A 14,196-nucleotide genomic window follows, 5' to 3' on the forward strand; every position below is an offset into this window, starting at 1 on the left:
TTTAACCCCCACCATAACCAAGTGCATTTTCTCCAGTTCAGGTCTATAGGCTGTAACCTTATAGATGTGGGTAAAGCTGAACTGGCGGGGTTACAGCCTATAGACCAGTGTAACGCCTCATTTGAAAGCTAAGACCTACAAAACTCATCTAAACTGCTATCCTTTTCCTTGCGTGGTTGCCATTTGATTGCTTCATCAATTTTTCATCGCTTTTTGACACTTTTTGCCTCTTTTCTGTTGCTCTTTTTTGGGTTTTTTTTGTAGCTTTTGTCGTCACATTTTCATCACATCTGTGCCACTTTTCTCTTCGGTTGCTCTTTTGTGGCGTTTATGTTGCTTTTTCATTTCATTTTTTGTCACACAAACTGGAGAAAAAATGTGCTCAGTTCAGGTGAGGGATAAGAGGTTAAACTGTCCCGGCAGAACATCCCACTCGGTCATAATGTAAAACAGTGATTCTCAACTGGTGGCTCGCGGAACCATTTCCAGTGGGCCACGAGCTCATGTTTTCCACCTGAAACTGTTAAAACGGCAATGGCAGAGTGAGAACTGGGTCAAACTGCGTGAATGAAACAAGACGCTACACTGCAGGTAGGGAACACCGGGGAAAAGTTCCGTTTTGCATGATGTCTCCTGCTACCCCGCCACACTGGTGTATCTGTAGTATTTGTGCGCGCTGTCAGCTTGTGTGACGGTCCCTGCGTGAGCCGCTGACAGGAAGTGGGCCCAGCAGGGAGAGGAGAACCCCAGTGAACCGTGCACTGCTCTGAAGTCTGTCGTTATTTCAATGGGTGCAATGAAGCGCTTTATGATACTTGTCAATTACAGCGCGCTTGCTTATTTTTGCACCGTGGTGACCGAGATTCAGGCGGGAGAAGCCGCAGGAAGTGCTTTGAATCAATTCAGGAAGTCAAATTATGCGTTAGTCAAAGTCCCTGCGCTCGATAAAGAGTGCATAGTCATCTGCGAGTCCACGGAGAGTCCTGTCGGAGCTCGTCTGTCAGCCTGTCAAACAGCAACACAAAAAGGGACTCAGTGGGGAGCCCTGAGGAGTTCCCACCTTCGGCCTTCAGAGTATATTTGGCATTTTTAATAAGAGAATATTAGGACATGATATGCAGTGCACGGTAGGGTAAATAGTAAACATAATGGACTAGGAGGCAGGAGAGTACCGGGGACTAGGCTTTTAGGAAGGAGAGTACCGGGGACTAGGCTTTTAGGCAGGAGAGTACCAGGGACTAGGCTTTTAGGAAGGAGGGTACCGGGGACTAGGCTTTTAGGCAGGAGAGTACCAGGGACTAGGCTTTTAGGAAGGAGAGTACCGGGGACTAGGCTTTTAGGCAGGAGAGTACCAGGGACTAGGCTTATAGGCAGGAGAGTACCGGGGACTAGGCCTTTAGGCAGGAGAGTACCAGGGACTAGGCCTTTAGGCAGGAGAGTACCGGGGACACGGCCTTTAGGCAGGAGAGTACCAGGGACTAGGCTTTTAGGCAGGAGAGTACCAGGGACTAGGCTTATAGGCAGGAGAGTACCAGGGACTAGGCTTTTAGGAAGGAGAGTACCAGGGACTAGGCCTTTAGGCAGGAGAGTACTGGGGACTAGGCTTTTCAGCAGGAGAGTACCGGGGACTAGGCTTTTAGGCAGGAGAGTACCAGGGACTAGGCTTATAGGCAGGAGAGTACCAGGGACTAGGCTTTTAGGCAGGAGAGTACTGGGGACTAGGCTTTTCAGCAGGAGAGTACCAGGGACTAGGCTTATAGGCAGGAGAGTACCAGGGACTAGGCTTTTAGGCAGGAGAGTACTGGGGACTAGGCTTTTCAGCAGGAGAGTACCGGGGACTAGGCTTTTAGGCAGGAGAGTACCGGGGACTAGGCTTTTAGGCAGGAGAGTACCGGGGACTAGGCTTTTAGGCAGGAGAGTACCAGGGACTAGGCTTATAGGCAGGAGAGTACCACGGACTAGGCTTTTAGGCAGGAGAGTACCAGGGACTAGGCTTTTAGGCAGGAGAGTACCAGGGACTAGGCTTATAGGCAGGAGAGTACCAGGGACTAGGCTTTTAGGCAGGAGAGTACTGGGGACTAGGCTTTTCAGCAGGAGAGTACCGGGGACTAGGCTTTTAGGCAGGAGAGTACTGGGGACTAGGCCTTTAGGCAGGAGAGTACCGGGGACTAGGCTTTTAGGCAGGAGAGTACCGGGGACTAGGCTTTTAGGCAGGAGAGTACCAGGGACTAGGCTTTTAGGCAGGAGAGTACCAGGGACTAGGCTTTTAGGCAGGAGAGTACCAGGGACTAGGCTTTTAGGCAGGAGAGTACCAGGGACTAGGCTTTTAGGCAGGAGAGTACCAGGGACTAGGCTTATAGGCAGGAGAGTACCAGGGACTAGTCTTATAGGCAGGAGAGTACCAGGGACTAGGCCTTTAGGCAGGAGAGTACCGGGGACACGGCCTTTAGGCAGGAGAGTACCAGGACCTAGGCCTTTAGGCAGGAGAGTACTGGGGACTAGGCCTTTAGTCAGGAGAGTACCGGGGACTAGGCTTATAGGCAGGAGAGTACCAGGGACTAGGCTTATAGGCAGGAGAGTACCAGGGACTAGGCTTTTAGGCAGGAGAGTACCAGGGACTAGGCCTTTAGGCAGGAGAGTACCAGGGACTAGGCTTATAGGCAGGAGAGTACCAGGGACTAGGCTTATAGGCAGGAGAGTACCAGGGACTAGGCTTATAGGCAGGAGAGTACCAGGGACTAGGCTTTTAGGCAGGAGAGTACCAGGGACTAGGCTTTTAGGCAGGAGAGTACCAGGGACTAGGCTTATAGGCAGGAGAGTACCGGGGACTAGGCTTTTCGGCAGGAGAGTACCGGGGACTAGGCCTTTAGGCAGGAGAGTACCAGGGACTAGGCCTTTAGGCAGGAGAGTACCAGGGACTAGGCCTTTAGGCAGGAGAGTACCAGGGACTAGGCCTTTAGGCAGGAGAGTACCAGGAACTAGGCTTATAGGCAGAGCTTTTCAGAGAGAAGAGCTGTTAGTGGGCTCATTTCAACTTAATATTTTTTGTAATGCACAGTATAGGCAGTTGACTGAGTGTGATGGCAGGTCACTGAGCCATATACAGCACTGTTTTTCAATGTGAATAAGAGCCGAGGGACTATCGGCTTCTTGTGACTGGACAGGGGCTACTGACCCTGTGTTGCTCTTTGAGAGTACTGAGGGTACCATGATATTTGCACCTTGATTGAACATTGCCCATTTGTATATTAATCCAATGATTCGTAGTGTTTCACCAGGGTGTCATCATCCTCAGGTTTTGATCCACTGAATGAAGTGAACAGTGAACTGAACCCGTGGAGCCTCCTTCTCTCAGACCCGTTTGCTCTCAGAAGTCTTACCCAGGGAATCCAGATGAGGTCGTTCTGGACACTCCAGGGTCACAAAGGTCCCTGCAGGAGTCCGGGGCCAGCACAGGAGCCCGTCCCAGGCGTGTGGACAGAACAGCTCTGAGGAGAGAGTCAGCAGCATTAATCTGCACCATTACTATCAAAGGCATTTGTACAGCTCTCTCACAAAGCAAGACCATTTTACATTCACTCCACACTCGGTGGTGGTAAGCTAGGTGCCATCATCCCTCCCCAATCACAAACATGGACGTTTGTGAGCGCAATGAAACTCATGTTTGGCACTGAGCTGACAAAAGAATCACATGCATTTCCAAAGATGTTTGTAAAGCTCTGAGCTGCAGGGTTAAAAGGTCTGGCTCATAATAAGGCCCTCCAATGCTCCGCAGCTCGTCGACAAAAGCAGCCTTTGTTGTTCACTAATTGCGGCAGTTCATTTGGGATTAGATGTTCATTGTGTCTCTTTGTCCACTGTGGCCCATAGTGACACACATACGCACACACAAACACATACACATGCAGCTCACCAGGAGAATCCTGTGTGAAGTTCCTTTCGCCAGACTGTTGGAGACATTTGTCCTGGTCAGAGTTCACATCGCTGCACCGTGCTCCTCTGGAAGCTACCAGCACGCACTGTAGACAGCAGACGGACATGCGGGTCAAGCACAAGCGGACACCCTCGCTCTCAGCGGACTGTGTGTGTGTGAGAGTGTGAGTGTGTGCTGTTTGACAAACAAGGCCTCGCTTTAGTAGATTTTCTGGACCGACGTGCCAGATTCACTCTGCTCTCTGGGGCGACGGGTTGTGTGGCAGTCTAGCAGCCGTACATATGATGTCACTCCAAACATTGAAGTAAATGACGTCATACATACGACCACCAGGCTACCACCAGTCCACATGAGGCGGCCGCTACGCTGCCCTTCCAGCTGTTCGCAGAGCAGGCTAACATGGGCTGGTGAATGGCTATTTCAAACACTGCTCTGCAAGGTCCCCGTATCTCAAAATGTGATGTGTCGCTTGTTGATCCCTTGTTGTTGGGCTCTGACAGCGCTCACTCACTCTCCGCCTACTTTTCCACAGATAACACCAAAACGGAGCAGTCTGCTGAAGTGCATGTGCAGAGAGACCTTCCGGCTTCCCCCGTCACCCCCAAGGCGTGAGGGCTTCTCCGCTCGCATCTCTCCTCTCCTGCTCGGCTGTGTCCCGGGCAGTGCTGGCCTCACCACACGCTCAACTCTCTTCCTGTTGTAGGACACTCATCCTAGGACAGTAGTTTGCCGAATAGAGGCGAGCAAAGCTGTTGGATTTGCCTCAAAGGGGAGCTGAATCCACACGGCTCTCATGGGCGCAGTTACTTTCAATAACTCGAGTTCTCTGAATGTGCACGTCTACTAGAACGGATTGCTGTGAGGATAATTCTCAGTGGTAAGAGAGAAATAAGCATCAGGTGCAGGGTTCAGTTAGTTGTCAATCAGCGGAACTGTGGGTCAGGGACCAGAGGCGAGAGAACGTGACACTTTGCCATTTTACAGAATAACATTTGTATGTGTGCTCTTGTCTGTGCAAATTTTAATTAAACATATTAAACTTAGTGAGGCTCCATATTCTGTTTGAATCAGCCTTGTTTACACAGTCTCTATTAAGCAATACTCTTTTATTATTTATTATACACATTTATATCCTGTTCTTTAAGTACTGTCAAGCCCCAGAAGAGTAGATTCCATTGCTGTTATGTCCGTAGAGTTCTTGATCTCTTGATAAATGCTGTTATTGAAACCTGCAGCTTCTTTCCTCAGCGCGGTGAGGAACTAATGCTGCTGCTGTTATAATGTGATTATTCCTACAGTCTCTCTCTGTACAATTAACTCCCGTCGAGCGAGCTTCAGCAAATTAACACTCGGCTCTGTGCGCTCCTGCCTGTTTGGTGCTGGTGACTGATTGTCAGTCAGACAGACGATCAGCGAGAGATCTTTTTTTGCTTTGTCACTACCCAAGGTGGCGGATCGTACATCTCTCTCTCTATGAGCTTAAAGGGACTATACAGAGTTTAAAAATGTTAAAATTAAATGTTTTCCTCCCCCTACATGCTTCAACAATGTTCACCACAACTGCCTCTAAAATCCTGCTCTGTCCCTCAAAGAGATGTCACTTCGGCCCGAAGTGCCGTCATGCACGAGCTTAATATAGAAGGTGCAGTTACACATATGGCCTGAGGTGGCAGTCGTGAGTATAAAATGGTCAACTTGAATCCAGCCCCTTTAAGTAAAGCATGAGCAAACAGACCAGAGCTGCATCTACATCCTGTGCCACTGTCGCCCCACAATGAATACAAAAAATCATATTCTTTGCTCTTTTTTCACCAAGCTTCCGCTCCTTGTCCACGGTGCCTGGAGCACGGTACAGTGGTGCTATTAGGTAAGACACTGCCTCCTGGTTACAAAGAGCCGTGCAGGGGGGGGGGGGGGGGGGGGGGGCTTGGGGATAATTGGAGGTTCATTGTAAGAGCAATCGCCTCAGGGCACTTTAAATAATTGCTGCAGATGATCTAAAGATCGCTCAGAAATGCTCAGACGTGTGATTGTAACGTTTTAAAAAGCTCTAAGGGATGATTTATCTGTAGATGAGCCTGGGCTGTGACTGTGAGACATGTATAAAAGCAGAGGTCCAGCTGTAACTGCCCCGGGGCTGGACCCTGAGCGCTCATGTCTTTAGTATCTCCAGTCTACTGTACGTAAGCACACTCATACTCTCCGCTGAGCGCACAGCAGTGAGCACACGCATGATCGTCATATCAAACAGAGAGGAGACAACATGATGAGACCTTTTAGAGCATGCAGAGCCGCCGATATTTAAGGCATTGTAGCATTAGCCACACACAGGAAAAAGTAAGTGCTCCCACCTGCAGGGCTGCCTTAAGGTGTCAGGAGGCCCTGCCCCATCACACTTCTTCACTGATTGACATATGATATTTTTACTGCAGTATTTAATGGATGGCACAACATGAGTTCCCTCTCAGCGCAGAAACCAGTGCCATTGACATCTAAGCACTTAATACCAGGTATAAATCATATAACCACATGTACCTTTCACCCTGAAGTGTCGCAGCAGGGCTCACGGCAAAGGAAGAAAAGCAAGTGTACAAAAGAGTTTGTGCTGGAAACAGGCCCTCGGTCGGCCACATAGATTTGTGATTTTAGGTCAAATAACAATAAACAATGTAAATTCAAATGACAAGACCAGACTAGACCTGTTTTATTTATTTTTTGGTATTAACTATAACCTATTATTAACCATTCCCTCCAGGATTTCACGGTGTTTCCAACGTTTCCAAAAGCCTGCAACTTTCCTGCAACTATTCATTAACCTCTTAACTCCCGCCTGAACCGAGAGGATCTTTTTCCTCACGTCAGCAGATCTTTTTTCCATCATTTTTTTGTTGGGTATTCAACTCATTTTTGTAACTTTTTTGTCATTTTTTTGTCATTTTTGGTGATTTTTTGGTCAATTTTTATCACATTTTTGTCACATTTTTTTGTCATTTTTTGTAAATTTTTTGTACTTTTTTTGTCAAATATGTATCACATTTTTGTAATTTTTTTGTCACATTTTGTCACTTTTTTTTGTCATTTTTTTGTCCATTTTTTATCAAATCTTTGTCATTTTCTGCTACATATTTGTGAATTTTTTATCACATTTTTGTCATTTTTTTGTCACATTTTTGTCACATTTTTGTCATTTTTTCGTCCATTTTTTGACAATTTTCTTCTGACATTTTTGCCACTTTTTCATCAATTTTTCGTCACTTTTTTGTCAATGTTTTCTCACTTTTTTGTCACATTTCCGTCATTGTTTTCGTCTCAGTTTTGTTGCTATTTTCACAGCTTTTTTTCCAGAAGCTTTTGGACTGGGGTAAAGCCAAACTGGAGAAGATGTGCTCGGTTCAGGTGGGAGTTAAGGGGTTAACTAAAGTGTGTTTCTGATCAGTTAAATACATTTACTTGTTATATTTATGATTCTCCCCTCTACTGTTTCGCTTCTCTGCTCCTGGATCTTTATTTGGCGATAGAGGCTTTATCTAAAATTCACACGCTGTGCATTTTAGATAAAGCCTCTATCGCCATGGTTCTGTTTTATAACTGATACAACTATTTAACTTAATATAGAAACTGCAGTTACACGTAAGACCTGAGGTGGCAGTAGTGAGCATAAAATGACCAACTTCCATCTAGTCCCTTTAAGCTGAAAAAAAAAAAGTGCAACTTTTCATTGCAACTTTGGAAAAAGGGCCCGCGAAATCAGGCATTTTTAGCAACAACCACAAAGAAAATCCAGGAGGGACTGATTAACTATGTTTTTACTGTTGCTGTGCTGGATCGTACACTGTCCCTACCAGAATAAACCAGAATAAACCAAAAACATGGTCGTTTTGGGGATCGTGACTTGAAAAGTTCGGAGCCCGAGGACTGTTTAGTTTCTTCAAAGCAGGAGCACTGATTATGGACAGCGTAAAGACACAGATTTTCAAAGTAAAAAAAAATAATAACAATGGAGACAAAGTTTCTCAAGCGTCATCTGTGCTGTCGTGGGACATTTTGATTCTCGCCTATGACCTTCTAGCAGGTCGGATTCTGTTGCTGTAAGAAGAAGAAGTTGTAATCTTGTTATTTGTTTCACCATATGATTTTGTAAAAGCTCCTCTGCTGTACAGTGAGTGTGGATACACCATGACCTGAACCACCTACACCGGAGCACTTGATGACCTAAACAAGGGATTAGGACTGACATTGGGCCGATAGAGCCGCTTGCTAAAGCCTGACATGGTTCTGTATCAGAGCCTGACAGAGCTGTTGAGAGCATCAGTGTTTGGATCACATACAGTCATTACAGCGGCTCCATTAGAGTAATTGGGCTCAGCCTCTGCCTCCGCATCGCTCTCCTGTTCTCTGAGCACAGCCAGGAGCCTTGAACTCTTTGTGGAAGGTGAACAAGTCACTTGTGTTTTCAGTTGGAGCTTTGTGCTGCTGTTCCAGTTTACTCACTACATTAATGGAGCCCAAATAAGATGTTGAACAAGTGACTAGTCCTAGATTGAAGTACTGTGACATACTTACCCCCAGCTCTGTTCATGAGTGGGGCTGGGTACCATTACCTTTTCTTCTATACCGGTACTTGGTTTTTGATTCCAATACCTGAAGGATACATTTTTGCGCACCTACGTAGATACTAAGATATTTGTCATGGAGAACCAGAAAGCAGAACAATCATGTTAATGTGTTCCATAAAAGACGCCAGGACAGGAGGAGAACCACGACTGAGCAGGTTCTTCTGCCTCAGGTTCTTCCTTTAGCACTGTAGGCTTTTATCAGCTCTCTCAGGTCAAGCCACAAACTTTACTCATCCCACCGTGAGTTAAACACTGTCTGTGAGAGAATACACCACAGGTAGGGCTGGGTACCGTTTGTGTTTTTCGATACCACTACTTTAACTATGTCTGCTTTTCGGTACCAGAGCCTTAACAGTACTTTTCTCAATACCTATGTTTTTTTTAATTGAACTGAAAAAATGTGTATAAAAAGTACTGTTCAGGAGAAAGTAAAACAGAAAGAACGTCACCTGTAACTTCATTTCTTGAAGTTACAGGTGACGCTAAAAAGAGAGAAAGGACATTATTACCTCCAGAGCTGCAGAGACAGATCCTCATCAGGCACCGTTTTACTTCAGATACACTTTTCTAAACACACTCACTCTGTCACTAATCATTTACCAAATCTGTTCCCGCTCAATTTATCCAAAAACAATCTCTGATCCCAAATGCTCCGGTGCAGCTGGAGTTTAGGAACAACAGCAGAAACTTCAGGCTCTGCGGGGCTTTTGCTAAAGGTAAAGCCGAGCTGTTTCTTGTGGTCACTGCTTTTCTCTTTGTTTAAGAGCTTTAGTTTCTTATTCAGTCCTGGTTTAGTCCTGGCTCAGACCGCGGCTCTGCCATCTCTGATAATGACTAAAGTGTTAGTAAGTCACAGCTTTGCTTCGCTTTATGAAAACCTCTGCATTTGCACTGAAGCTGCTCATGAGGTCAGGATTTTTTAGACTCACTGTGGATCATTTATTGACGTTTGGAGAGAAAAAGTACAGAAACTTAGCACCTAAAAAAAAAAAAAAAGGTTTTCGATACCGCCCCCTACTGGAGCTTTTCGGTTGGTACCAAGTAGGTGCCCAGCCCTACTCTCCGGTCCCGCTGTGGTGAGGGTCTGCGCTCGGCCGATCCAAGCAAAGGCACGTGTTCACGCCCTCATCCCTCTCCCTTGCCCTCCACACTTTAGATCTTCACATCCATAACATCACCACCATGGGAGTCTGTCCAGCCCACGCACAGCCCACGTAATGCGCCTGGTCTGTACCTCGAAGATCCCACATCCCACACAAGGTTAGGCCATGTCTGGATTTAGAAACTCAACATTGGACCCATTTTCTTTTAAATTTGTATAATTCATTTGAGCTGAAACAACAGAGTCATTTCCTTTACTGCTGTCTCTGGACCAACAGCATCAAAACTCTCTAAAGATATACTTTTTCAGTACATGCTTTCGATATTTTAATTGTACAATACCTGTAGTACCTAAACTTTTTTTCCCGATACCATACTGGTATTGTTTAACAGTCCCCAGCTCTAGTCATGAGACAATACTTGGAGATCACTTGCAGTACATGTTTCTTGTGGATACTGTGTCATCAATCTGTAGTAATGTAATGTTTCAGATGGATGTAGCATTGAGTGCATGTTTTCCTTTCCCCCTGCCGTCGCTCGCCTTAAGAATACTAAGAGGCTGATAGAAAACATGTCAGCCATCTTAGAAGTGAGCCCGATCAAAGCCTGACGCCGAGATGCACGTATTATATTTATGTGGGCGGATAATCGAGCGCCCGCCAGGCGCAGCGCCGGAGAAGCTTAGCACGTCCTCGTAATCTGCCGACATGAGAGCGGAGCCTCAGGGGCCACGCGGACGGGATACACGGCCCGAGCGGCTACGGGGGGGGGGGGCTGTCCGACCACATACTGCTCAGCCCTGCCCTGATGATGGACCCACGTGCTCATGTTCGTCTGCAGTTGTCCAGGAGTGTGCCAGTATTCAAAGAGTTTACGAAGAATTGAAAAGCGTCTTCAGCCTGTGGTGTTTTGTGTTGGCATTTTATTAGGAATACACTGAACCTGCACAACTTATCTTTCTTATTTTCCTCAATGTGAGATCAATAAAGCTTTTGTTGCAAATGAGATGTTACAGATCAACATTATGTCAACATTAAATCACTGGACGTTTCTACACTACATATCCTTGGCCATATGACTTACTATTGTGTTGCATTCACATAAAGAACTCACAATATTCAGATTTTTATATGTAGCTACATTGCCCCAAATCTGATGCCTCTTGCTCAGTTTGAGACACCCCCGTTTAGCCTGACCCCCCGCAGCTCTGCCAGCTCTACACCAGGCAGAAGATCGGGCCCTCAATGTTTAAATAACTTCCAAATCATTTTTTTTTTTCTTCCATTTGAAATCAGTCCCGGTTGTTGACACACGATGCAGCCGCTCACTCCTGAGGCTGATCAAAAGTGCTCAAATGCAGCTGCTGTGGAGGGGGGGCATCCAAGTGCATACCCTTCTCTGTGTGTGCAGTACTTATGTTATGTCGGTCCATAACTGAGTGAAACGCTACCCCCCCCCCCCCCACACACACATTAACCTTTCTCAACCTCAAACAGTCATGAGCCGGAGAAGTACGAGGAAAAGCAGGCATCAGCCTCCGGCGCCATGTAACTGTGTCCTCCATTATATACAGAGCGAGAGCACAGAGCCGCTCGACCGTCTGCACGAGCAAACGGGAGCATCCAGCAGTGCACGAGAAGCACACGGGGGGGGGGGGGGGGGGGGGAGAGATAAGGAAAAGGAGACAGGGAGGAGAGGCAGGGAGGGAGAAGGACAGACAGGGAGGGAGGAGGAGAGGCACACCAGGAGATACAGAGAACATAACGGAACAGAGAGACATGGAAGAGTGAGAAACAATATCGATAGAGATGGAGAAAGAGAGAGGCAGAAACAGAAAGGGAGGCAGAGGGAGAAGAGGAGAGGCAGAGAGAGAATAAGAGGAAGAGGGAGAAAGACAGGCAGAGGGAGAGAGAAAATGAAAGAGAGGCAGAGAGAGACAGAGGGAGAAGGGGGGAAGGCAGAGAGAGACAGAGGGAGAAGGGGGGAAGGCAGAGAGAGAAAGAGAGACAGAGGGAGAAACAGAGGGAGAAAGGGAGAGGCAAAGAGAGAAAGTGAGAGGCAGAGAGAGAAAGAGAGACAGAGGGAGAAACAGAGGGAGAAAGGGAGAGGCAAAGAGAGAAGGGGAGAGACAGAGAGAGAAATAGAAGAAGAAGCAGAAAGAGAGGAAGAGGGAGAAGGGGAGAGGCAGAGAGAGAAAGAGAGACAGAGGGAGAAACAGAGGGAGAAAGTGAGAGGCAAAGAGAGAAAGTGAGAGGCAGAGAGAGAAAGAGAGGCAGAGAGAGAAAGAGAGGCAGAGAGAGAAAGAGATGCAGAGGGAGAAAGTGAGAGGCAGAGAGAGAAAGAGAGGCAGAGAGAAAAAGAGAGAAAGAGAGGCAGAGAGAGAAAGAGAGGCAGAGAGAGAAAGAGAGGCAGAGAGAGAAAGAGAGGCAGAGAGAGAAAGAGATGCAGAGGGAGAAAGTGAGAGGCAGAGAGAGAAAGAGATGCAGAGAGAGAAAGAGATGCAGAGGGAGAAAGTGAGAGGCAGAGAGAGAAAGAGATGCAGAGAGAGAAAGAGATGCAGAGAGAGAAAGAGATGCAGAGAGAGAAAGAGAGGCAGAGAGAGAAAGTGAGAGGCAGAGAGAGAAAGAGATGCAGAGAGAGCAGATGTGCCGTCGGGCCCACAGAGACATGTAAAGAACCGTTCAAAGACTTTACTCTTAGGCATGAGCGCATTACGGAGTGTGGACTGGAGGTCAGTCATTCATGTGTGTTCACTGGTGAGCGTGCACGAGGGCGGGAGGAGAGGACTCACCAGGAGCAGGCGGAGAGTGTGGGGGGGCCGCCACATGTCTCCTCCACGGAACCTGCACAGACAGGAGCACAGTCAGATACACTCCAATGTTAATCAAAGAAAAAAGACTATCGACCGTCCAAGGAGCCGCTCACCCAGTCACACTCTCAGTCATCAGTTAACCCCCCCCCCCCACCGGAACACATGTGAGACCAGCTGTTACTGTATGGAAACACATATTAACAGTGACGTTTTTCCCTCTCTATCCTCCACCAGTGTTCTTTACATTTGTACGGTGAGGGTTTGATTTGTGTTCCACGTCCTCACGCTGAAAATGTGACTCGTCGCTTACGTTACTTCACTCCCTAAGACACAACAAGAAAGCAAATGTATCTTTTTACTAAACGACTTTAATCTGAACACTGGTCTGGAAAAAGTAACGCGACAGATTACTCATAACTGAAGAAAGTGGTCATTTTTAAGTAACTAAATGCACTGTGTTAACAAGTATTATGCAAATTGTATTTCAGTGTCATAAAGGTCAAACTCATGGATGGTGTTGTGTCTCAGGGCTCTTTGAATCACTGACATTAATCTCAGAGACCTGGGATGATTAGTTTTCAGGTTAAGCCCAGTTAAGGGAAAAACAACTGAAAAAGGATGTTCCACATTATTAAACAGACCACCATTTTCAAGCAATATGGGAAAGAAAAAAGGATCTCTCTGCTGATGAAAAGCGTGAAATTGTTGAATCTCTTGAACTAGGCATGAAAACCTTCAATATTTCACAAAAGATGATCGTACTGTTAAGAGATTTATGGCTGATTCAGAGCACACACGAGTTTGTGCAGGTAAAGGCACAATGAGGACGGTTTCTGCCAAATACACCAGATTAAGAGAACAGCTGCTACAAAGCAGCAAACACACAGTCAACAATGCAATGAAATGCACTTGGATGAGAAGAACCGGGCTCGTTGCTCTCATCACTGGTTTTAGATCCTATCACATAGACATAAAAGTGGTCTATCAATATAAGGGCCTATCTCACCGGCCTGGAGACTAGTTGGAGACTCCAGTTGCCGCTGGTCACGGAGATGTCGCTGAATCATCCCCTGGAGCTAAGGTGAATCTCCAGGCTTGATTTCAGCTGGGACTTTTTCAAGTCTGCGACAGGTCTCGGAGACATTGCACAGGGGCACAGCAAAGTCTCACAGGCTGAGGACAACAAATAGTCTTCGCAACGTTGCCACAACTGTTTGACACTCCATAGACCTGTCGGAGACCGGACAGACACTCTGCTGAAATTGAACCTGTTCGTTTTCACCAAGGCTACATGGAGACTGGCCTTATCTTTATGGGAAAGTCTCCAACTAGTCTCCAGGCCAGTGAGATAGGCCACGAGTATGCGCGCAGTCAGTCCGAGACATCTCCGCAACTCTCCTCCGGTGAGATAGGCCCTTTATGGTTGACAATGGCGGTTTCTTCCCCTGCTGTCCTCTCGTTCCCCTTATTTCGTGATGGCAAATTGAACTTCAACTTTCATGGACAAAAAAAATAAATAATATGTCCCAGTTTTTGTAAATGTATCATCAAAATCAAATCTTTTTTTAACAAAGGTCTATCAACAGTGTTCTGGCATGACCCTCTGAAAACTGTTCCGTGACCCACTTTTAAATTCCAGCGTGAGGCAGAGACTTTAACATGACGGCGTGGCTGAATCGTGACACACGGTGGAACATAATCATTGTGACTGTGCTAAATGAAAGAGTAAAGAT

General features: G+C 46.7%; 1 protein-coding gene across 1 annotated transcript in view; it reads right to left on the minus strand.

The window, feature by feature from the left end:
- Positions 1-14,196, minus strand: part of calcr (calcitonin receptor) — a 137,162-nt gene that overhangs the window by 72,331 nt on the left and 50,635 nt on the right. The window contains exons 2-4 of the mRNA XM_079570544.1: positions 12,443-12,494; positions 3,914-4,019; positions 3,381-3,488 (exon numbers count right to left, since the gene is read on the minus strand). Of these exons, the coding sequence (XP_079426670.1) occupies positions 3,381-3,488; positions 3,914-4,019; positions 12,443-12,478 (250 nt within the window). The 5' untranslated portion in view covers positions 12,479-12,494. The remainder of the gene's footprint in view (positions 1-3,380; positions 3,489-3,913; positions 4,020-12,442; positions 12,495-14,196) is intronic.

This window comes from Gobius niger (assembly GCF_951799975.1).
Source record: "Gobius niger genome assembly, chromosome: 14".
Taxonomy (NCBI): Eukaryota; Metazoa; Chordata; class Actinopteri; order Gobiiformes; family Gobiidae; genus Gobius; species Gobius niger.